The sequence below is a fragment of the Diabrotica undecimpunctata genome, chromosome 1 (assembly GCF_040954645.1).
Source record: "Diabrotica undecimpunctata isolate CICGRU chromosome 1, icDiaUnde3, whole genome shotgun sequence".
NCBI lineage: Eukaryota > Metazoa > Arthropoda > Insecta > Coleoptera > Chrysomelidae > Diabrotica > Diabrotica undecimpunctata.
In genome coordinates, this window is record NC_092803.1 from 22,043,044 (window position 1) to 22,067,061 (window position 24,018).

At 34.4% G+C, this 24,018-nt stretch overlaps 2 protein-coding genes across 3 annotated transcripts in view; both read right to left on the minus strand.

Moving 5' to 3' along the window:
- Positions 1 to 3,559: 3,559 nt before the first annotated feature.
- Positions 3,560 to 12,723, minus strand: Taldo (transaldolase). The gene is made up of 5 exons (XM_072538881.1): positions 12,221 to 12,723; positions 8,667 to 8,898; positions 7,482 to 7,613; positions 7,138 to 7,400; positions 3,560 to 3,917 (listed from the first exon to the last, which is right to left on the minus strand). Exons 1-5 carry the CDS (start codon positions 12,348 to 12,350, stop codon positions 3,634 to 3,636), a joined length of 1,041 nt encoding a protein of 346 aa, XP_072394982.1. The 5' UTR covers positions 12,351 to 12,723; the 3' UTR covers positions 3,560 to 3,633.
- Positions 12,724 to 13,954: 1,231 nt separating this feature from the next.
- LOC140446349 (ras-related and estrogen-regulated growth inhibitor) overlaps positions 13,955 to 24,018 on the minus strand; it is a 248,757-nt gene continuing 238,693 nt past the window's right edge. For both annotated transcript variants that reach the window (XM_072538894.1, XM_072538898.1), the window contains exon 6: positions 13,955 to 15,448. In XM_072538894.1, the coding sequence (XP_072394995.1) occupies positions 15,201 to 15,448 (248 nt within the window). In that variant the 3' untranslated portion in view covers positions 13,955 to 15,200. The remainder of the gene's footprint in view (positions 15,449 to 24,018) is intronic.

A 24,018-nucleotide genomic window follows, 5' to 3' on the forward strand; every position in this document is an offset into this window, starting at 1 on the left:
GTATTCCTATCTTTTGTTTAAAAATACAAAAATTATCCTTAATTGATGTTTGGTGTATAAGTTGACGTTTCCTCTCTAGAAGATGGTAGGTTTCACCTAACACCTATGTAACTCCCGAGAATGGAGATATATACGTAGAATTGTCTGGTGAACATGAGGCCTTTTAACTGACACCTCTATAGCTGAATAATAAAGTAAGTTCAGTGGCTACCATTGTAATCAGTCTTCCTCTAGCCATAGTACCGTGACAATTAAAATCGGCGAAGATGAAGTTGGTATTGTGGTAGTTAAAGTTGTCAGTTCCATGAAATCTTCCCCAGGAGGTTTGTATGTAGAGTTCACCGATAAATCAGCCATCTGGGTGCACGCCACGACAAATGATTATTCTTTTTCTTCAGACTGTTTGCATCCACTCCTGGACAAAGTCCTCCCCATGAGGTCTCTACTTTTTTTCCTTTGTGCTATTTGATACCAGTTTCTCTCCACTTGCTTTAATCTTGTCTAGCCTCTATTTTTGTGGTCTTCCTCTACTACGACTGTGTTCGCGTGGTCTTCAATGTACAGCTGGTTCCTAAAAAAAACTGATACGACTCTTAAAGCGTATTTTGTAAAAAATTGAGCAGTGTATTTTGAAGGATACTTATTATTTACATATTGTCGCTGTCATTGCCAAATCTAAAAATTTGTTTGATAACTTATTCTGTTTAACCTCAAAAAATGGCTCCACATGCTAGCAAAGAACTAAAAGCAATAATTGTAGCGAAATTAGATGAATGGTCACTATCTGTCGTAGCGAATCATTTTAACGTAAGCAGAACAACAGTTTTTAATATTAAGAAAAGATGGAGAGAATACTTTTGAAGATGAGAATACTGCAAGAATTATGTCAGTAAGAAAGACAACTACTTGGCGCAGAATTAAAGCATCGCGTCTTAGGTACGGAACTGCAGCAAAAAAAAACAAGCTCTTACACCACGACAGAAGCAATCAAGACTTATATTGGCTTTAAACCATCAGATACAAAATCAAGATTTTTGGGACAGGGTAATATGTACAGATGAGAAAATGTTTCAGTCTTCTAAAAAGGGCAAAATTGGGATGTATAGACCAGATAATAATAGATTTAATACTACATATTGATAGATATCGAGCAGCTGGTCATTTTAGCGCCAATGTATGGGGATGGATTTCATCTAGAGGAATGGCATGGCATATTGATGGTAGGTTAGTTGGGCATACTTATCTGAATATTCTAGAAAACATCATGTTTCCCAGTGTAGAACAGTTGTATCCAGAAAATAATTTTATCCACCAACAAGATAATTGTCCTGTTCACACTGCAAATATAATAAACCAGTGGCTCCAGAATAACAACATCGAAACCTTACCATGGCCCAGCTACAGTCCAGATTTAAACCCAATCGAGAATGTGTGGGGGGTTATTATAAAACGGTTTTATCGGCGTAATTTTATACCTAAAAATGCTGAAGAGCTGTGACACGGTATACAAAAGATTTGGGAAGAGTTCTCTGAAGAAGACAATTTCATAGTTCCTTTCACTTAGGTGGACCGAAGAGTACAAGCTGTTATCAATGCTGATGGAGATATCACAAAATATTATTCTTATTTTTACATACCTAAATTTAGTATAGTTTTGGTCTTCCAGACCCTCGCTTTCTTTTGAGAGTTTCTTGTTCCCTCAATTTTTTATTAATAGAAAAACTGTGGTTCTGCTTATGTTAAAATGTTTTGCTGCCTCTGATAGCGCCCAGTTATCTTCTAATTTGGTTAAAATTCTTGCTTTAATATATTGTTAAGTCGTTTGTTTTATTCCTTAATAATAATAAAAATAATAACAACCCTATTTTATGTAAAAACTATCATTTATATACTCTTTATAAAATGCAGGAATTTAAAATAACAAAATTTAGACCTTAATAATTATTACAATTTATGAATTAACATATGTAATCAATTATTTGTTTATTTGTGTATTTTATTATTTGTCTGTCATAATAAATAGAATATAATCTGAGACCAATCAAATACACTGCTCAAAATGATCAAATTTTACTAAGAGTCGTATCAGTTTTTTTAGGAACCAGCTGTACAATGTTTTTCGTCTATCTTTTGTTGTCTTGTCATGCTACGTGTCCCACTTAGCTCCATTTCATTTGCGCAATTTTTTTCTGTTTTGCACGTCCATATTTTGTATATGTATCAGAGAAACTAAAATAGCTCGTTCGATGGCCCTCTGTGTTTGTCTGATAACTCTGTTGTCATGGTCTCGATTCCTTAAGTCATTTTGAATACCCTTCTCTTTAAATTTATTGGTATTTTTTTGCTTTTCAACACAAAACTAAGTCTTCCTACTGTTGCCAAACTTACTAGGATTCTTCTAATGATCTCAGTTGTTTGATTCTGTTTGCTTAGTTTGATCGTGTGACCTAGGTAAATATACTCTTCGACACTTTCGATAACACTCCCATCTATTGAGATCTTTTGATTTGACATCACATTTGTTTTATTTAAATCGATTTTCACAGATTCTCGTTTAAGTTCCTTAATGTAGAGTAAGTTCATCTGTATTGTTGCTTATGAGTACTATGTCATCTTAAAATCTCGATTTTATTTCAACGTTGTTCCTAATTTAACTTCTTGAATCTTCTAATGCAAGAGTAAACAATTTTGGAGACATCGTGTCTCCCTGTCTAACTCCTCTTTCCTTTCTTATTTTACTTGTTGTTATGCCTTCTGTCATGTTTATTTGCCTAGTTACATTGTCATACAGTCTGTCCCAAACCCTTCTTTCAGTGCGTCACTAATTTTGACATAATATAGGAATTTATGAATGTCGAGAATTATTGCATGTCATTTTAGTTAAATTTGACAGTTGCAGGATCGTAATCCCTCTTTTTCTAATTGAAAATAATTTAATAATTTTAATATTAGTCTTTGTTCTTTCTCGATATATCTCGGCATATTTAAAATATTTTTATGACAATAAATACAAAATTAAATTTTCACTGTAAAATGTCTGATAATACTAACCTGGAATGACAATTATTTTATCACTTGACGTTGTGAAAGTACTGTCAAGATCGAGACCTTCTGCGTCAAATTATATTTATGCGCATCATCGATTGGATATCTATTTAGCGTATTCTAAACTCCAACCAATTATACACCCGTAAGTAGAATTAGCTTTACGATAAATAATTTTCTAAGTTCTATGTATAATAATCACAGACTCACGTTTTTTTTCTGTCACTTCTAGCTTAATGTGTTCGATGTTCGAGAGAATTCGATCAACTATGATGCACTGAAAGAAGGGTTTGGGACGAACTATATATGTATTTTAGGAGTATACTATATGATGATTCTATATTCAAAACAAAATACTATTGATCTGTACTATATATTGCTTGATTAGAAAAATATGTTTCATAACCTAAAATCTAGTAAATTTCGTCATCTCATGCATTCTTAATCCCCTGATTATATTTTGTTTGATCAATGAGTTATTTCCTACAAAATTGGGTATAGATAAAAGATAAGATTCGAAATAGATAAAACTTTACTTCTCAATTTAAATTTACAAAAAAATATATATCAACCCCAAACAAACCCCCATCATTTCTTTGCAGCGCACAACAACGGTTTCAATGTCCCTTCCAACTTGATGGAATCGGCAGCAAACTTCCTAATGCCGTCTGAAAGTTTATCAGTAGCCATCTGGTCTTCGTTCAACATCCACCTAAATGTGGACTCATCGATCTCTATCTTCTCGAGGTCTGATTTTAGAGCAGATTCGACGCTTAACTTGACGGGAAGGGAGTCGTGGCTGGCTTCCAACTCGCCGAGGAGCTTGGGACTGATAGTGAGCAGATCGCAACCGGCTAATGCCTTTATTTCACCTAAAACAAAGCAATCATACATAATTTGAGTTTATAAATTGTGTATATGAGCATGAGCCCCTTCCCAACAATCCCAACTCAGTTGGCCCAACTTAAGATTTTTAAAAAATTTGGTTTGTTATTTATTAACTAACACATACTAAGTGTATACCACACATACTTTTAACTACGACTCCATAAAATTATGGTGTAAAGGAATCCCGTATTTCTTGAAGTCTGCTTCAGAATTAAGCGGTTTATGAAGAAACTCATTTGGAAAGCGATATACCGTAATCTTCCATCCATTCCAAACTCTTTTTCGGGGTAAGGCATATTGCGCTGTCGGAAGACAAAATCTTGCCCTAGTGTCAAATGTTCTTCCATAATCGGTAAGAGATTTCTTTTAACATGTTTAAATATTTTCTTTCAAGTTATCCAAAGCCATTAATTAAATAAAAAAAAAATTTTCTTCTATCTAAAATTACTTCAAAAATATGAAGTTTTCATATTACATCTTTAGGTGACATATTACCCCAAATCATCGATACAGGAAATTTCACTTTTCTTCTATGATAGTCAGGATGCAACGCCTTGTACTTCCTGCGAATAACCCGACTTCGACTCTTTTTCACACACTTCAAATATAGACTCATCATCGCTCCATTGTATCGCATCCCATTGCTAAGTTTTATTCAATTTTCAAAGAAATAAATTTGTATGTACCATATCCCAACTTGCGAGCCTCTCTGTAACATGTTTTCTCTAGGGATGGCATGTGTGGGATTCAGGGTAGATTATTAGGATCCAGATTTAGCCATACGGCTCACACTCCCTCTAAAGGGAAAATTCACTCATCTCAGATACCTAAGGTATCATCTCAGATACCTAAGGTATCAAAAGGATTGAGCTCTGGTGGGACTCTTTCCGTGTTATCGAGCTCTAGGTGACTTGGTATGCTGGAGTATATCCCAAAAATTTTCGTGCACATCTGGACGTTGAGAGTAGTACAGCTTTCTGCATGGTCTTTTAGAGATGTTCATTCGGTTCTTCGGAATGATTCCAGTAGTAGAGAGAATAATAGGTATTGTCTAGGTACTTTCCATTCTTCACTGTCTTCGAATTGAATTTCCAGATCCCTACACTTGGCGATCTTTTCGTTCTGTTTAACACTAAGATTATTGTTGTTGGGTATCGCCACATCAATTAGTGTTATTTGTCTCTTTAGTTTATTAACTAGTATGAGATCTGGTCTATTATGTGCCACTGTTTGGCCTGTGAACACAGTGCGGTCCCAATATAGCTTGTAGTTGTCATTCTCAAGTATACCCTCAGGAATGTATTGATAATATGGGAGATGGTTTGTTTGGAGAAATCCCAGTTTGATGGCTATCTCTTGATGAAGAATCTTTCCTACTAAATCGTGCATTATATTCAGTTGCAGCAAATGCCTGGCAACCACCGGTAAGATGTTGGATGGTTTCTTGAGTTTGACATCCATATCGACATTTTGAACCTTCTGTTTTAGGGAACATCTTTCCTGATGCCAGCCAATAGTTCGACGTTACATTGTCGACATGGTTTTGACTGATCTCATTGGGATATCGCCCGTGCAGAGGTTTACCCATCCAGGTGCGCATTTTTTTGTCCTTAGTAAGATGGTTTATGCGCATTTCTGGTTCCCTCAGTTTGATCGGTGTTGTATCATCTACTGCACAAATCGCGCGATGTAGAGTAGATGTCTCAGCCTGCACCTGAAAATAAGTTCTTAAATTAGTAATCTGTTTTTCTAGTTGCTCACTTATATCCTCGTCCTCCTAAATACCGCGATAATGTCGTTATTTCTACTGCACTTCGAGGATGGTGTTTTTGTGCCTTTGTGAGGTGTGTTCGTACTTTTCGCTGAAGATTTTCTATATCAGCTTTTGTCCTCTTAACAATACCAAACGAGTAGCTAAGCGCGGAACATGCGTAGGTGTTAAGTGCCTTAAACAATTTTTTACTGTTAAGGTGTGAACGAAGCAGCTGTTTTATCCTTCATATAAACTCAGTAGTTATCTCAGTTTTCATTTACTTATGGTCAATCTTCCGCGCTTGCTTTATTCCGAGATATTTATACCTATCATTTTCACCCATGGCCTCGATTTTCTGGCCATTTTGCATATCGAATCCGCCGGGCTGAACCTTTCCTTTGATTATATTTACGACACGGCACTTGTCAAGACCGAATATCATTAGAGAAATTTTCTACTGTTTTTAGCATCTGATCCCTCGTCCCTCCACACTCCATGCCATCTGCCGGACGGAAAGAGTTCTCGTGTTATCTCAAACTGTTTGTCCAGTGGCATTTTGTAGAGTGATACGCATGGAACTTTTTCATTGCGATTCTATATCCCTGACCAAAGATGTCCTCCTCCAACTTGTCACACAGTTCTCTCCAGTGCCTTCTTTTTTCTGTACACGAATCTTTCTGTAGAGTTCTCTCTCTCGTGCGCGGTATTCTATTTCGATTTGCTGGGTTTGCTCGGCGACTACAGAACACTTAGCTGAAGATAATTTGCACGCCGATTTTTTCAATAATTAACAGTGTCAGTAATTTTGCTGTTTTCTATATTCCGAGGCTTTTGGCGACTGTAGTTTTATATCTTCTAATTATATTTATTACACCATACCATGATAATTTTAATAAACCTGAAATTTTCGAGTTTGTTTTTCAGAATTAAAAAATCTAACAATTGAACAAATTTTTTCATGGATAATCTTTCCTTTCTGTCAATTTTCATACCACATAAATATCAATGAGACTTAAAAATTTATAAAATGCATCTAACAGTAATTGATAATTGTTTTAATTTGATTTTTCAAAGCTGCCTCCAGTTCTAATGTAATCATAACACAATTACCTCGGATTCATATACGAGAGGAAACGGTACAATTGTTTAAAAGTGTTGCGTGTGTGATGTTATTGCCAAAGTTTATACAAATAAACGATTAAATTGTTTTTTCCTATTTACTGTTATTAAAAATCCATGTTAATAACTTGAGAACCAACAAAAGCATATAAGTTTTTATAGCGACCAAAAAACTGATATATTAATAGTTTAGCCAATTGAGACGGGAAGGGGAGTATGGCGCTTAAACAACATACGTCCAAACGTCATCTATCAAAACTAAGTTGCCATATAAATAACTGCAACAACAATGAAATGCTAAAACCTCTATCGTATTTACCAATAATACTTACCGACATTTCGGAAAGAAGCTCCCATAACAACAGTCTTATACCCGAATTTCTTGTAGTAGTTGTAGATCTTAGTGACTGAGACGACGCCAGGGTCCTCATCGCCAGAGTAGCTCTTCTTATCTGTGTTTGCGACGTACCAGTCAAGAATACGCCCGACAAAAGGTGAGATAAGAGTGACACCAGCTTCCGCACAAGCTACAGCTTGGGCAAAGTTAAAGAGTAATGTCAGATTGCAGTGAATGTTGTGTTTCTTTTCAAGCTCTCTGTAAATAAAACAGAAAAGAATATTTATAAATATTAAGACTTCGAAGGAAATATATCATATTCAAAATATATTGTAGTACCTTGCAGCTTGGATTCCTTCCCATGTTGATGCCAACTTGATCAGGATTCTGTCTTTGGAAATACCTTGTTCTTCATACAGTTTAATGATTTTGCGGGCTTTGGCAACACTGGCTTCCTTGTTGAAGGACAGTCTGGAGGAAGAAAAATAAATTTAAGAATTAGTTTTCGATACTTTTCTTGAACATATTTAAAAAGCTATTATTAATCAAAATATGTGTCAAGGGAAAGCCTTGTGAAAAAAATAAAGTAAGTGGTATATATATATTACTATTTTATTGGCAATCGGTTAGTAACCTATGGAACCTGTAAAACAGCTGAGAAGCGACTTTACTTTCTCCTTAGCTAGCATGTGTCACTTTCCTTCACTACAAATGTCTCTTGCCGTTTACTTGTACAGTGATATAAATAATTTATCAAAATGTAATAAAAATGAATATGAATATTATTTGAACCATTCTTATTAATTGTAGATTGTGAGTAAAATCATAATGGGTTAGTAATGTATGGATTCTAATTTTCAAAACAATGGGGAAACAATTTATTACTTACTTCACTTTCCCCTCTAGTCAAGGAAGTACTTTTTCTGTTAACACATATTCACTTTCCTTACCTGCCAATGTCATCATTTATGTACATATCATAAAAATTTATTAGTAGAAAAATCAAACTGATAGAAAGTACAGATTGCAGCTTTTGTCAAACTGATGACAAGATGGCTGAACACTTTCTGTGCAACTGTCCAAGATTGGATAGGATAAGACTGAAATATACTTAAGCATTATCAATTCGAGGCCTCGGACTTCGTAGGTGTTACCAAATACCATAATGAACTTTGTTAAAAAGGCTGGACTGAAAGGGCAATTGTAAGCTAGAGATGAGCCACAATAGACCTCTTAGATTAGGTGGAAGATTGGTTAAGCGCCCAATAATATTAAACCTAACCTTACCTAACCTATTAAATTAGAATAAAAATGGATATAGATATTTTTATTTCAAACGAAATTATGAGGTACTAATTGTTAGTAAACTATTGTAAACATCTAGATTGAACCTATTCCAGCCTCTTGTCTGCAGTTTATCTTGGTGCTTCACACATCAATAAATAGCAATTAATAGATCACTTCTTGAATGTTAGAGGTTAAAAATCCATAGATTGCTAACCGATTGTATTAGTTATTTCATACCTTGCATCCACTTCAGTGGAAACTCGCCCTGGGACAATTTTCAAAATTTCGACTCCAAACAAGACACATAACATATCCATAGTGTTGTCCAATTTCTGACTCATGTCCCCGCCGAGTTTGTTGCCATATTGGATAGCTTTGTCAATGATGGGTTTGTATTGTGGTAGAGCCGATGCAGCCAATATGAGGGAAGGGTTGGTGGTTGCATCGGTAGGTTTGAAGGCTTTCATAGCTAAAATAAGAATGAAATGAGTATTGTGAGTCTTTAAAGTGTACATAAACAAAACAAGATTAGTGTTATACTTCAACCTACATAATATGGCACAGTTATAATTACTACAATTACAAAAATATCACAGTGTGAGAAACGAATAGGTAGCAGATTATTTGTGATTACGGATATAATGCCTATGCATATGCCTATGGATATAGTGTGTGTATCTATGGAACTCAAAAGCATAGAACAATCAACTGAGTTATTACAGAGATTATACAGAAAGCATATATCTAAATAAATTCTTCTATATTTACGGAGTAGAGATTCTCTCTGGTATCTGTAAGGGATGTCACTACATTTATTATTTCTTTGATTCTGTCTATTCTTATATAATTTTGTAATGTATATCCGCAGCATCTTTGCAATAACTATTTTCTCCCACATTTATTGGTTTTACAATATCCGGTATGTTCTTGTTTATTGTCCAAACTTCTGAGATGTAAGTTATTGTACTTTTAATCAACTTAGTAGGTGTCTTTTTGTACTTTTTTATGTTTTTATCCCATAAAAATAAATTTAACTGACTTGATGGTGATGGATGGTGCATCATCCTTTGCCTATTTTCTGTAGTATATCCTTTTCATCATTTCTGTCTGCAGTCAGGTATTTTTATTTTTTAGTATTATTCTTAATCGTGTTTCCATCAATGTTTAAATCTTGTTCAACAGAGCCTACTGCCATATACTTTGTTCTTTTTTTGAGTATAAATGTGCAGATCCTAATTATTTACTTTTTCCACTCATTTTCTAACCCAATATATAATATGCTCATTGGAGAGTTGAGTAGTAATACATTCCTTGTACCAATGTTTCAGAGCGAAGTTAAGATAAATCTTAAAGAATATGGGAGAAAGGTAGCAACATTATCTTACATTCATGTCAACTTGAAAGTATTCTGAACATTCTTGTCCAATTTTTTACAGCATTTATTTATTATGTGAAAATTCCGTTCTGTTTTAAGCTGAGCCATAGTTTGTTAATAGGTCATTGTCATATGCCTTCCTCAAGTTTACAAAAACCAGATTAATTGGTTCCTGTTTACTAGAGATCTACTAATAAAACCCACGAGTTTAAGAGCTCTATTACAAATGTTGTCTGTCTGTAAAAAACTGTCACCTTGCTCAATGTGAAACATCAGCTGTTGCAAAACACATTATCACACAAGACCAATAGAGAACCAGTAGTTTCATAGAACAACATTCTACTATCCTCGGATGTACATGGAGACTTTCAAAATTTAAGTAGGTCTCATTAAATTTAGCATCTAAACTTAATGTGGATCCCAAAGATAGGATAGACCTTCTCCTAGCAGTTAAAATTCCTTTACCAATTCAGACCAATCATCCCAGAGGCACATGAAGTCTATGAATAGCACATATATTTTAGAAAGATTATCAGTGAGTAACAAGAGCTTACATTCAATGCTGCATTGAATTTGATTATGTCAGCCTCAGTTGTGAAAAAAAAAACAGGAGATATGACCAGAGATTATGACCATAATAACTCCAAAAACTATGAAATTATAATATTCCAACCATAAAAGCCTACACTTCTTGTTTGTTATTAGTTTGAAAGAAATCATTAAAATAATATGTTCAATATTGAAGAACTTCAGAGTTTTTCTTTAGTTTCAAATAAAAAATTTACAATATCTGAAAGGAAATAGAGGTTTAAGAAGTCCTTTATTTGGCATTGAACAGGCCACATATGTGTGAACAAACTTTGTGAAATGTCTTAATTTTAGTCAAGCAATCATGATATCACCATGAGGTTAAGCTAAAGATAAGCACTCATTTTATTATTATCCAATTGATATAAATGAACCCATTAAGATAACAGAATTCTAAAAATATTACAGTGTTTAAACAGTACAATAATTTTTATAGTAAATAAGTTAATATATCATTTATGTAATAGATTACAGATGCAAGGAATGCTAAGAAAAACATGCAAATAGTACTAAGGCATATACAGTGTAAAAGGGAATCAAAGTACAAATATAGTAAAAATAATTTTCTGTAGAGTTTTATGTATATAGTTCAACAATAAGCCAATTTTAATGCACTAAATAATTATTCAAATACATACTTAATGGGAAATTTTGGAAGCATAAGTCAAGATTATGATCACATCCCAATTTATTATTTTAAATTCCAATCCCAAAAACATCTCAGAGAAAATCAAACAAAACAAGATAAAATTTACAATATGATAAGATACAATTTATTATTTTAAATTCCGATCCCAAAAACATCTCAGAGAGAATCAAACAAAACAAGATAAGAAGCATTTCTTAAGTCCAGAAACCTAAGATCTTTTAAAATATTGAATCCAAGCTAGGATAAAGGTAAAGAAGAAAGTGTTATAAAAGGTCCATAAGAAGTAAGAATAGTGTGATACATACGGTGTACAAAGAGACATCCTATGTTGCAATTAATATTTGTAGCTTTCAATCATTTTTGATTTTTATCTCTAAAATATACAATATATAATGAAAGATGATGTTTACCTCTGATATCTTGCATTACTAATTCTTTATATATTCGTTCACATTTGCCCCCTTTCTTTTCTTATGTTCTTGGTATGCTGGTTTTTCCACTAAGCTTTTCGATTTCTTTTATAGTGGGGTTCTTTAAGTTAGGTTCAATTCTTTTTTTTTTGTTAATTCCTTAAATATTCAATTTTTCAATGGTAAGGTACAAAAAAAGACTTTTTATCTCCCCATTTTGTTTTCTCTTTTGCATGTCTACTGTTTCTTGTTCTTGTAGATATAGGCACTTATGTGGTCATCTAAATTATGCCTTGATTATATTTGACTCAGTTTGTTAAATTTAATGCAGATCTTGTAATTCAGTTCTTCTCCTAATGTCTTATGATACTTGAGTTCTGGATACATTTTCATTAATATGGGTAGTAATATAAAATGTATAATCCATCCATCCATCCCTTTTCAACTATACATGTACATTTTGAATGCATTGTATGTACTAAACATTTTATGTTCATCTAATGATAAGTTAAATTCCTTCTCACTTATATCATATATTATTTTCCAGTTAGATAAAATTAAAATGACATTGCATTATAGGGGAACTTATAGACCTAGCCTTATTCAACCACAGCATAGCAACCTGTTAATTCTAATTATAGACACACACATATCAAAAGATTGACAACTGATAACAATTCAGCCTAAGGCACATAAGTCATAATGACGTTCCCGATTAGGGTATAACCAATTAATAATACCGATAATTAATTATTAAACGATTACTTACCCTCAAAGTCCCCGGTGTCAGCAACCACTGTAGTCAGGGCTTTAAGTTGTTCGAGCGTGTTGGACATCTTTTTGGCCTTCTTCGCGTGCGGCTCTGTTATCACCCCGACGTGCAATCCTACTTCTGACATGAGGAAATTAACTGTCGTCAGAAAGAGGTCAAAAAATCAAAATCCGGATGGTCACGGTAGCGCAGATTGTACCACCACCTAGTACTCAACCACAGAACGAAATAACCGGTACGATGATAAGCTGATTTTGTAATCGACTTGAAAGTACAAGTAGAGGTTATCGGACTTAATTATCTACAAGGTTTAATCGTTTAATGATGTAAATACTTAAAGGGGAATGGAAGTTTTTGGTGAAGGTGATCTATTACCTGCTGGGTTACAAAGTCAAGGTCTCAGCCTCAGCGGATGTTATATATAGACATATAAAACGGAAATGTTGAATAATACACAATAAGTTTTTTATTTTTTAGTACTTACAAAAACATAATACACAATTTTTTTAATTACTCTGAAGATCAAACAGGTTGTTCAATTCAAAAGTCACTTTAGAAATGAATATGTCTAATATCCAGATAGCGGGTAAATTGATCATCTAAAATATTACTTATTAATTTATAATAACATTATAAACCTTACTCATTCGACTAAAAGTATTATAAAAACATGTTTATAACATTTCAGTTAATGGAATAAATACAGAGTTAATATAAATTGAAACGTGTTACAAAATTCAAATAAGTACACAATGGTAATTCTGGTTGCATAGATTCTGGTGGCTGTCATAATATTTTGTTCAGCAATTATAATTTTTTAAAAGAATATTTTTATTAACTCAAAGAACATTAGACCCACATGTTCTTAGATTTATGAAGATGGCCCATTTATACACTTTTAGTACACTAATTAATTTGTTTTATTTAGTTCTGTAAACGCGACTGTAATTTTAGTCATTTTATACGAATACTAATTGTCACTTGTCACCTGTTTAATTTATTCCGTACCGGCCGGCGCCGGCGCTTATCGATTTGTTTGTACACAAAATTCAAAGTTCTACGAGCAGTGTTTTTATATACTATATTATTTATCTATGGTTTTTATTGTAGATTATGTTGATGACAACTAGAATTTATGCGAACCATCTTCTTATAAAATTGCAAGAACAAAATTATTGATTTTTCATGATGATAAAAATGTTACATTTTTAAAGCTTTTTAAACTGCCCATTTTTGTAACAGAAAAATATTTGTTGTCTTTTCATTTGACAACTACTTGGACCTATGTAAAGAAGTCTGCTATAATAGTAAAAATTAACTTACCTAAAAACGTGGGTAATTACTTGTTTCTGTTGAATACTTTGTCTGGTGCCAACCAGGTTTTGTCAACTAACCATTATTTTGGAACATTTTTTTTATTAAATCAAACAACATAACAGAGAAAAACTTTATTTATAATACAATTATATTCTTATATAAAACAAAAATGCATATCAAAATCCCAAACAGATTTTCTCAAAAAAATCACAAATATAAACCCATTCATAAATTTTTAATTTCAAAATAGGAACAATAAGAAAAATAGAGTAAATATACTCACATATATTTATTTATTTTATTCGTATGTTTAGGCATAGAGAAAATTTTAATGGAAAATTCAAAATGGTCTTAATATTTCTTCTGGCTCTTGTAGATTACAAATATATTTCTCATTCCTAAACTATCTTCATCTTTATAGTATTAAGACAGAACATGATATTTTTGTACTTGCTCAAATAAGATTTAGTAGCTATTTATATTGATAAAATGTTTCTAAAAAATACGCGGTTAATTTGAATTTAGGATTCGATAGAGGCATAAAACAAATTGTTCTTGGATTTGATCTGTCAATCAAGGCATGTCGCCCTTCAAGATTTGAAAGGAATACAACAACTAATTCTAATTTTATTCACTTGGAATAAAAAAGGATATAACAATAACTATTGAAGAAAGAGAAAAAAAAACGTCCTGCTTTGTTACGCAACAAATTTTTTTCATTAAAATAACGCTCCCACCTAAAACGCAGTCGTTGCACAAGCAGAGTTTCACCAATTGGAATATGGATTAATCGACAACCAACCCTATATGAATTATTCCTTTTAGACTATGAGACTATATCCATAATATCATGCTGCTTTTAGAAAAATAAAAAAATTCCGCATTTTATGACATGTGAAACCACTATTGTAGATATAGTTCCTTGACCTATACATATGCAATAGCCCAAGTTTTGTCTACCTGTGTCTTGGTATTGTCAAAATGGCTTAGATGGCTTTCAAACAGCATTTATGTACATAAATGAATTGTTATATTATCCATATAGAGTCTATGTAGTTGTCTAGATATATACGAAACATTTTTGGCTGTTGGTACCTAATGTTCAAACTGGATGTTAGATTCGTTCAAATAAATCTTATTGATGATATATTTTTGCATGGGTATGAACGAACACTGTCTTTCATATTACATGTAAGCAGTTATTACTTCTATGTATGTTTTGGCAACAACTGGCCCCAGAAAAAATATTGAAACATTCTGTTTAACATGTTTAAAATTCATTAACAGTTCTTAACGTATACAACAATTGAATTCTTAATTTTGAGATGATTAACGAACACTGCAATCTTATAAATCCTTTAACAAACACCACAGAGGTCAGCAAATTAAGGATATATAAAGGCTTTTAGAATAGTAAATAATACACTCTAGATTGGTATTAAAATTTTTTATAAATTTAAGTTCCTAGATAACATAAACCCAACCCTTTATTCTAGAATACTAGTACAAGGTAATCTTAAGAATATTCCTGTATTTTCTTACTTTCCTTTTCGGTATCACTTACCTTTTGTGTTACTTACTGAACTAGGGTGTTTGTGAAAAGATCCACCACCTTATAACCTATTTTCCCGTTCTTTCGAATACATATATACAACATTTCTTAATAACTAGCATTGTTCCCCTTCATTGAGATGCTCATCCTCCTGCTGGCTCTCGATGTGAACCCGCTGAGGTCGGTCGAGAGACTAGGCGGGGGATACCGCCATCTCCAGGGCTTCTGGTGGATGTGGCCGTCAGTTGAAGCTCGCTCCCGAAACGGCGTCGTCGGTTCGGGCGGACTGGAAGTGGCGCTATCATTGGTTTCTGATTCGTCCTGCTCTACCAGTTCGTCTTCTGTCCATCTTCTCGCTAAAAATCAAGAAAACAATTAAAATTTATTAATAAATATAATGTAGTATATACCAGTATTGTCCAAAAATTGCCCAAGCCATTAAAAAGGTTCAGAATAATAAATCACCAGGATCTGATCAAATTTGCAGTAGGATCTACAAGAATTGTGGCGAGATCTACTACAGATACTGCATAAACTGTTATTTCTTATTTAGCAACAAAATCATACCATGCCTTATGGTCTCAAGGCGTAGTATGCCCATGATATAAAAAAGGTGACTATCTCCAGTGTGACAACTAACTCTAACGCAAAATAATGGAAAACAAGGGCAGTGGTACAAAAGATACAACTTCGAATTATACCACAACTCTTTAATGAACCAGATGTAAACACAAATCGACTCGGATGGGCTTGACACATAATCAGACAACACGATCGCTAAAAAGCTAACCACATGAACACATCTAGAAAGAAGATGAGACCGCCCGCACATTAAATGGTTGGATGGAATATGGAATTGAAACCGACTTAGGGGTATTAAAAATCAGATGACAACAAGTCGCCAGAAACCGAAACGAATGGCGACGAATCTTGGAACAGGCCAGTATCCACAGAGGATTGTCGGTTAAATATAGGTTTCGTGCATTGAACACAACCTATAGATATAATTTCCTTTTTTGAGGACATGGATAAGGCTTAGCTGATAAGTATCATTAGACGTCATCATGAGATATCGCCAGCATGTTGTAGATACAATGAGTCATGCTAAAGGCATCACTTGCTTACTATTGCGAGTTCAACCCGATATAATTAATCTGGGCTCAAGTAAAGGATTATGTAGCTCATGAAAACGTGACATAAACTTTCTGATAATATATGCAACGTTTGTTAGAACTCGCTATGGAACGGATACGGCAAGAAGATTGGGCTAATACCGTAGCCCATGTGACCAAGGAAGAAGAGAAAATGTGGAAATTGGAAGGGATGGTAGACACTGTTTTCGACAAAATAATAATCGACTTTAGTGTGAGTGGGGATTCCTTTTCGAACGAGTCGCTAGATTCCGAAACTTTATAAGCATAACTTAGTAACTATTCCTCTGTTTTGTAGTTCTTCTATATAAATAGAATATAATAATTATTTTGCAAAGTTTTCTGTTTTTTGAATTACTGTATAAGGTACTATATAATAACAATAAAATTTTACGTTATTTTGTTAGGATATCTATAAGATACCTGCCAAAACACACATGATAATTTAATAATAATATCGGTCTTAGATTTAATTTTTACTTTCTTACTTATGTGTTTTAATAAATAATAAATAATTAAAATATTATTTTGGTGCGACTCTGCAAAGTTGATAAGGGGAATATCGGTTGGTTGCCTTAAGTGCGATGTTGCCAATGAATCACCTTTAATTGAAAATTGTTTGAAAAATTACGGTTGCCTTCAATCTTTTTAATTATTAATTTTAATTAAAAAAAATTTGTTTCTCATAAATGTGTTGCAAGCTATTATAGTCCATACTATAAGCTTAATTTGAAGTCTGTATGGTCGCCACCTTTGTCTCCCGACCGCCATCTTGGAAAAAGGGATCCAAGGGTTTTCGCGCTGTATCTCGTACATTAGCAACCCTGCAGAAAATTTTATGAAATATTATTTGTCATCATAATCATCATTTGGCTCTACAACTCTATGTGAGTCTTGGCCGCGTTTACTATTTACCTCCATTGTTGTCGGTCCTGAGCAGCTATTTCCCATTGCTGTATTCCCATTTTGCGTAGATCACTGGCTACTGCGTCGTTTCATCTCTTTCTTGGGCGACCAACTGACCTTCTGCCATCGGGTCTTGTCCAGAATTTGGCGTTCAGGAGTCTTTCGTCACTCGATCTTAGTACGTGGCTCGCCCATCATATTGGGTTTGCTTTAATGTATCGTGCTATGTTTTTATCTCCATATACTGTTTGTAGTTCATCGTTGTGTCTTTTTCTACATTCTCCTGTTGTCTCTTCTCTGCAAGGCCCATAGATAGTCCGCAGTATCTTTCTTTCCAGTACCAGTAATTTTCTCGTTTCCCGCTAGTTCAGAGTCCATGTCTCGCTTCTATACGTTATTGTGGAACGAATTATTGTCTTGTGCAGTCTTATTTTTACTGCTATTGAGAGTATTTTTGATTCAAGTACGGTCATTAATGAGTAATATGCCCTGTTTCCTGCAATGATCATGACTGCCACTGACTGTCCATTTCATATTTATTTTCAGATGTTATGATCGCTCCCACGTACTTGAATTCTTTGACGACTTTAAAGTTGTATTCATTGATTGTTACGTTTTGTCTAACCCTTGGACTTGGGTTCTTCGTAACCACCATGTACTTGGTCTTGTCCTCGTTGACCTTCAGACCAATTTCCTTGGTTCCGTGTTCGAATAGGGTGAAAACTTCTTTTGCATCTCTGGTGGATTGTGCAATTGTGTCCACGTCATCCGCAAACGCCAATAGTATTTTTGATCCTTGGGCGGCAAATCCGTTTCTCAGTTGTGGTTAAGCTTTCCTTACTGCATGTTCCAGTGCAAAATTAAATAGCAGGGGGTGAGAGGATCTCCTTGTCTAAGCCCGGTGTCAATGAGGAATTCCTCCGACGTGCTGCTGCCGATTCTGATCCGTGCCGAAGCGTTCTCTGTGCTCACCTGTGCTAATCGTACCAGCTTTCCAGGTACATTATTTGTAGCAAATTATATTTTCTATAACTTTACTTATATTACTTTTTATCGTAAAATTACAGCAGATTAGAGTAGCAATGTTGAAATTAAGATTAACCCATAGAAACCTAAATGTTATTCAGGTCTATGCTCCAACAAGTGATAAATCATAAGAAGAAATTGAAAACTTTTATAACAATATAGACGAAATATTGCGACTGACAAAAAAGGCGAGATAACGATGATTATGGGTGACTTTAATGCCAAAATTGGTCATGGTGCCAAAGAAGACAACAGAGGAGCATACGGTCCCGGTACCAGAAACAAAAGGTGAGAGAGACGGGTACAATTTTGCGTAGAGAACAACCTGTTAGTAGCCAACTCCTTCTTCAAACAACATCGTCATTTTACTCAATAAAAACTTCAAGACGTACATAAAATCTACTAAAAGATATCCTGGAGCTGACGTTCATAGCGATCACAATCCAGTTATAATGGATTTTAGATTAAAAAGGTTTGTTAAAGTTAAAAGGGAACAAATGTCAAGGAAAATAGACATCTCGAAAATAACAAAGATACAAGAAGACGACACCGGTCTTATGACAAGAGATTATGGACCTCATGGACGCAAGATGAAAACATAAAACAAAACCAATAGAATACAAACGAGTCAATAAAAGCATTAGAACACAGTGCAGAGAAGCCAAAGAAAACTGGATGTCAACCAAATGCCTAAAAATTGAACAACTTCAGGAAAGATACGACACCTTTAATGTTCATAAAAAAGTGAAAGAAATGACAGGTAGACACATAAAGAGACAGGAAACAATATTAAGAAATAATAACAACGAGATAATTATACATACAGAAGACAAACTGAAGAGATAGAAAGAATACATTCAGACACTTTCTGACGAGGATAGATCTTGTTCTCCTCCATCCACGGATAATCGAATAAATGAAAAAAGTACAAAAATAACAAAAGAAGAAGGTATTTATGCAGTAAAAGCTTAGAAGAACGGAAAAGCCACCGGTCCAGACAATATCAATGTCCAAATACTTAAATTAATTGCAGACAACAAAATTAAAAGCCTCGACTTAATAACAGCACTATTCAATAAGATATATGATACAGATAAAATACCATCAGACTGGCTAAAATCAACATTCGTTACATTACCAAAAAAATCCAATGCCTCACACTGCGATAACTATCGAATATTAAGCATGATGTCTAATGTCCTTAAAACTTTTCTCACAATCATTCATACACGAATTTACAAGAAGTGTGAGTTTCAGATGAGTGACACTCAATTCGGATTTCGAAATGGATTGGGAACACGAGAAGCTCTTTTTGCCTTAAATGTGTTAACACAACGATGCAGAGACATGAATGTAGATGTATATGCATGTTTTATTGATTATCGAAAAGCATTTGACTGCGTTAACCATCAAAAGGTAATTAAAATTCTGAGAACAACTGGAATTGACGAACAAGACTTGCGAATTATCTTAGAACTATATTGGCACCAAACGGCAACAATTAAAATAGAGCACAAAACATCCAAAGATATATGAATCCGACGAGGAACGAACGGAACCAGCATAGACAACATCAGCTACGCTGATGATACCGTCCTAATAGCAACCAACGAACAAGAACTAAAAAATATAATAAATTCGGTAGAATGTTCGGTTTACATCTAAATGTTTCCAAAACTAAAATTCTAGTATTTTCAAAGATATCAACAAACGTACATTTGTATGCCAAGGAAAAAATAATAGAACAGGTAACTTCCATAAAATATTTGAGAACAAATATCAACAGTCAGTGTAACCCAAAAAAAGAAATTTTGTCAACAATTGAACAAACGAGGAAAACACTCATGAACATGAACAATTTTTTTACAAGATCAGACCTTAGTCTAGAGCTCAGAATACGATTGATCAGATGTTACGTGTTCTCTGTTTTGCTGTATGGTTGTGAAAGTTGGACAATGGACTCTGAAATAGAAAAAAGAATATATGCCTTTGAAATGTATATATACAGACGGATGCTGAGAATTCCATGGATACAAAAAGTTACTAATGATGAGGTACATCGGCGCATGAGTAAACAAAAAGAATTACTCAGCATAATTAAAGAGAGAAAAATACAATACTTGGTTCATGTGTTGAGATGTGAAAGATATGAATTACTCCAAATCATATAAAAAGGTAAAATACAGGGCAAAAGATCAGTTGAAAGACGCCAGAACTCGTGGCTAAAAGACCTGAGAAGATGATAATTTGACCGCTCATCCACAGAAATCTTTCGTGCAGCAGTTTAAAAAGCTACAATGACTATTTGGATCGCCAATCTTCGAAAGGAGACGGCGCAATAAGAAGAAGATGAATAAAATAATAAATTGATTTAAAATGATATGAATAAAAAAATATATAATAAATAAAATTTAAGGCTGAAAAGAAAATTTGTTGAAACATTTTTTATTCTCTCTTTTACCATAAAAGGTAATAAGAATAAATTCATAGACAACTTAATTTGCTGCAAATAATGCCTGATAAGGGGGCGTAAAGGGGTAGAATGCGAAAACATGGAGTTGCTTCCAGTTTACTCCACTTAGCCTCTTCTACTCAAATCCGACTCTCACCTTCACGCTGGTGCCCTCTGTTAAACCGAGCAACCCAACTGGAGATCCGGTATCCAACCCGGGTGGAAAGTTGGGTCGGAAACTGACGAGAGCGGGTGAAGTGGTCCTCCAGGTTGGGGGTTGGATGTAGGGTTAACACCCCGACACTGTAAAAAACAGCATGTTACGAGAATTCAAGGTAAAGTTTCCGGACTAAAATCTAGACGACGACTCGGCGTGAAATAGGACAATGATTTAGGATTATTCTCGTGGAATGTAAGATCTCTATACAGGACAGGCGCCTTGCAGTCTCTCATTAACAGTGTAGAAGTATATAAGAGCGATATAATTGCACTTCAGGAAATGAGATGGTTGGGAAATAAAATATTAGAGAAAAAGAATTATATGATATATTATAGCTGCCATCCAACGGAACACAAACTAAGAACCCTGAGATAGCTAAGAGATTCGAGGAAAGTCTCGAAAGAAAGCTGGAAGGCTGCACGGATGATATAGTTGAAGATATTAACAACTATTGGAGGCAGTGTAGAGCCATATTGGAAAAAGTGGCAACTGAAGTTATCGGAAAGCAAAAATGTAAAAAATTAAGGTCAGACTGGTACGATGAGGAATGCGCACAAGCAACGCAAAGAAAAAATCAGGCATATAGAAGACTCCAAGGGCGAAGAACGAGACAAACAGAGGAAGAGTATAGGCAGCTGAGAGGAGAAGAAAACCGAATACATAAAAAAAAGAAGAAAGATCATATAGAGAGCCAACTAAAAGAACTATAGAGCTATAAGGCACAAGCAGAAACGTGAAAGTTCTACAGGAGGATTAACCAGAACAGGAAAGAATTCAAACCAAGATTATCAATCGTTAGAAATAGAACAGGGGAGATCATTGGTGATCAGGACCAGATACTAGAAAGGTGGGCAGAAAACTTCGAGGAAAGGTTAAATATAAGAGGTAAAACAGGGCTCCATTGACTCGAGGACATTGACGACGAAAGAGAGAAAGGTAACACCCCAACACAGGTAGAAGTCATCCAAGCCATACAAAAATTGAAAGAAAACAAAGCTCCTGGGGCAGATGGCATTCCTTTAGAACTTTTAAAGCATGGAAAAAAAACCTGACATACTGTATATGTAGACTGGTAGAACTGATATGGAAGCAAATAAAGTTGCCAGAAGACTGGAATGTAGGTATAGTTGTACCTATCCACAAGAAAGGAGATCAAACAATATATGACAACTACAGAGGAATAACCCTCCTAAACGTAACATACAAAATATTGGCATATATTCTTTACGACCGACTATCGGGATATTGTGAAGACATAATAGGTAAATATCAGTGTGGGTTTCGTGAAGAAAGATCAACGACCGATCAAATATTATTTCTAAGGCAAGCTCTGGAAAAAACATATCAGTATGGCATTGATACTCATCACCTGTTTGTTGATTTTAGTTGTGCCTATGATAGTGTTGAAAGAAACGCACTGTACAAGGCCATGATAGAATTCAGAATACCAGTAAAATTGGTGAAAGCGACCCTCTCAAGAGTCGAGTGTAAGAGTACAGAACATAGTTTTCAGAAAGTTTCAGTCTCAGATAGGACTTAGACAAGGAGACAGCCTATCATGCCTTCTATTAAATATTGCACTAGACAAAGCGATAAGAGAATCTGGAATAACAATCAGAGGAACTATTATTAATCGCAGCGTACAATTATTAGCGTACGCCGATGACATCGACATTATTGCAAGAAGAAAGGCGGTCGTGGTCGAATCATTCAAGGCGCTTGAAGCAGCAACAAAAAGAATGGGACTAGAGGTTAACACTAGTAAGACGAAGTATATGAAGGTATCAAATTATATACAAGCAGCACAACCCGAAGATCTAACGATCGGAATATATACTTTCGAAGAAGTAAGAGAGTTTATATACCTAGGCTCACAAATTAATCAGAATAATGCACCAAGTGCAGAAATTAACAGACGGATATATCTGGCAAATAGAGCTTATTATGGATTAAAAATTTTTTTAACAAACAAGCCTAGTTACAAAAAGAACGAAACTAGTGATATACAGAACTCTTATCAAGCCCATCCTCACCTACTTGTCGGAAACATGGACGATGACAAAGACCGATGAAGAACGTTTAAGATGCTTTGAGCGTAAAATCCTCCGGCATATCTATGGAGGAGTACAGGAGGGCAGATTATGGCGCAGACGCTTGATTTTATTAGGTCCATCAAAATAAACCGTCTGCGGTAGTTAGGTCACATAGAGAGAATGAATGAGATGGAGCCGCCAAAACATATTTATAATCAAAGAATAGATGGAGTGAGAAGGAGAGGCTGATCCAGAGCACGATTTAAGGATCAGGTGGAGGAAGACTTGAGAATGTTGGGAGTACGAATGATGATGATGAATGCCTGATAAAATTTTCTGTAGGGATGCTAGTTTGCGAGATACATTGCGGAAAGCCTTTGAAAAATCCAGAGAAATTAATGAAATTAAACAAATTTTTGGTGTTTTTTTTTGAAAAACCTTCTATGATATTGCTCTGTTGTCTTTTTATTGTAAAAATAATTATAAGGCCAAAAAGAAAATTTGTTCCAAAATTTTAGTTATTTTTGTTTATAACTTTTTTATTTTCCATTTTACGATTAAAAATAATAGAAACAAAGTTATAGACAATATAATTTTCTACAAATAATGCCTGATAAAATTTTTGTGGATTTGCTAGTTTAGGAGAGACAGCGCGAAAATCCTTTCCCCCCTTTTTTCAAGGTAGCGGCCGGAAGACAAGGGTGGCGACCCCACAAAATTGAACTTAAGCTTTTACTTACCATCCCAACAAACAAACAAAATATATATTGTGTCGTCTAAGAAATGCACGCTAACGCATAAAAAATGTAACATTTCAATGAACTATAGCGAAATAATTATAAAATAATATAATTGATTTAAAATTACTTCTTTTCTTGAGCCTGGCGTAAACAAGTTGAGCGATATCCTAATAACTTGTATCTTGTGGTATTTCCTGGACCGCAGAAACGACAAATTAAAAGTTCTGATCGATTTTAAATGTCGCAATGTATATTTCTTGTTCATCACGTAAAAAAGCTCAAAGAGAAGTTTCAACGCCATCAGCGGAAACGCAAATTTCAATTCCAAAGTCAATATTTGATTAGCGGACTTTGATTGCCACCCTCTCGGCATTTTATTCTCCACATAAAAAAAGCAG

Excerpts from the sequence above, each read along its gene's own strand:
- Taldo (XM_072538881.1), bottom strand. The coding sequence starts at position 12,350 with ATGTCAGAAGTAGGATTGCACGTCGGGGTGATAACAGAGCCGCACGCG. Across the intron at positions 8,899-12,220 it reads TGACACCGGGGACTTTGAGG|CTATGAAAGCCTTCAAACCT; the intron begins GTAAGTAATCGT and ends TTCTTATTTTAG. Across the intron at positions 3,918-7,137 it reads AGCTTCTTTCCGAAATGTCG|GTGAAATAAAGGCATTAGCC; the intron begins GTAAGTATTATT and ends GCTTTGTTTTAG.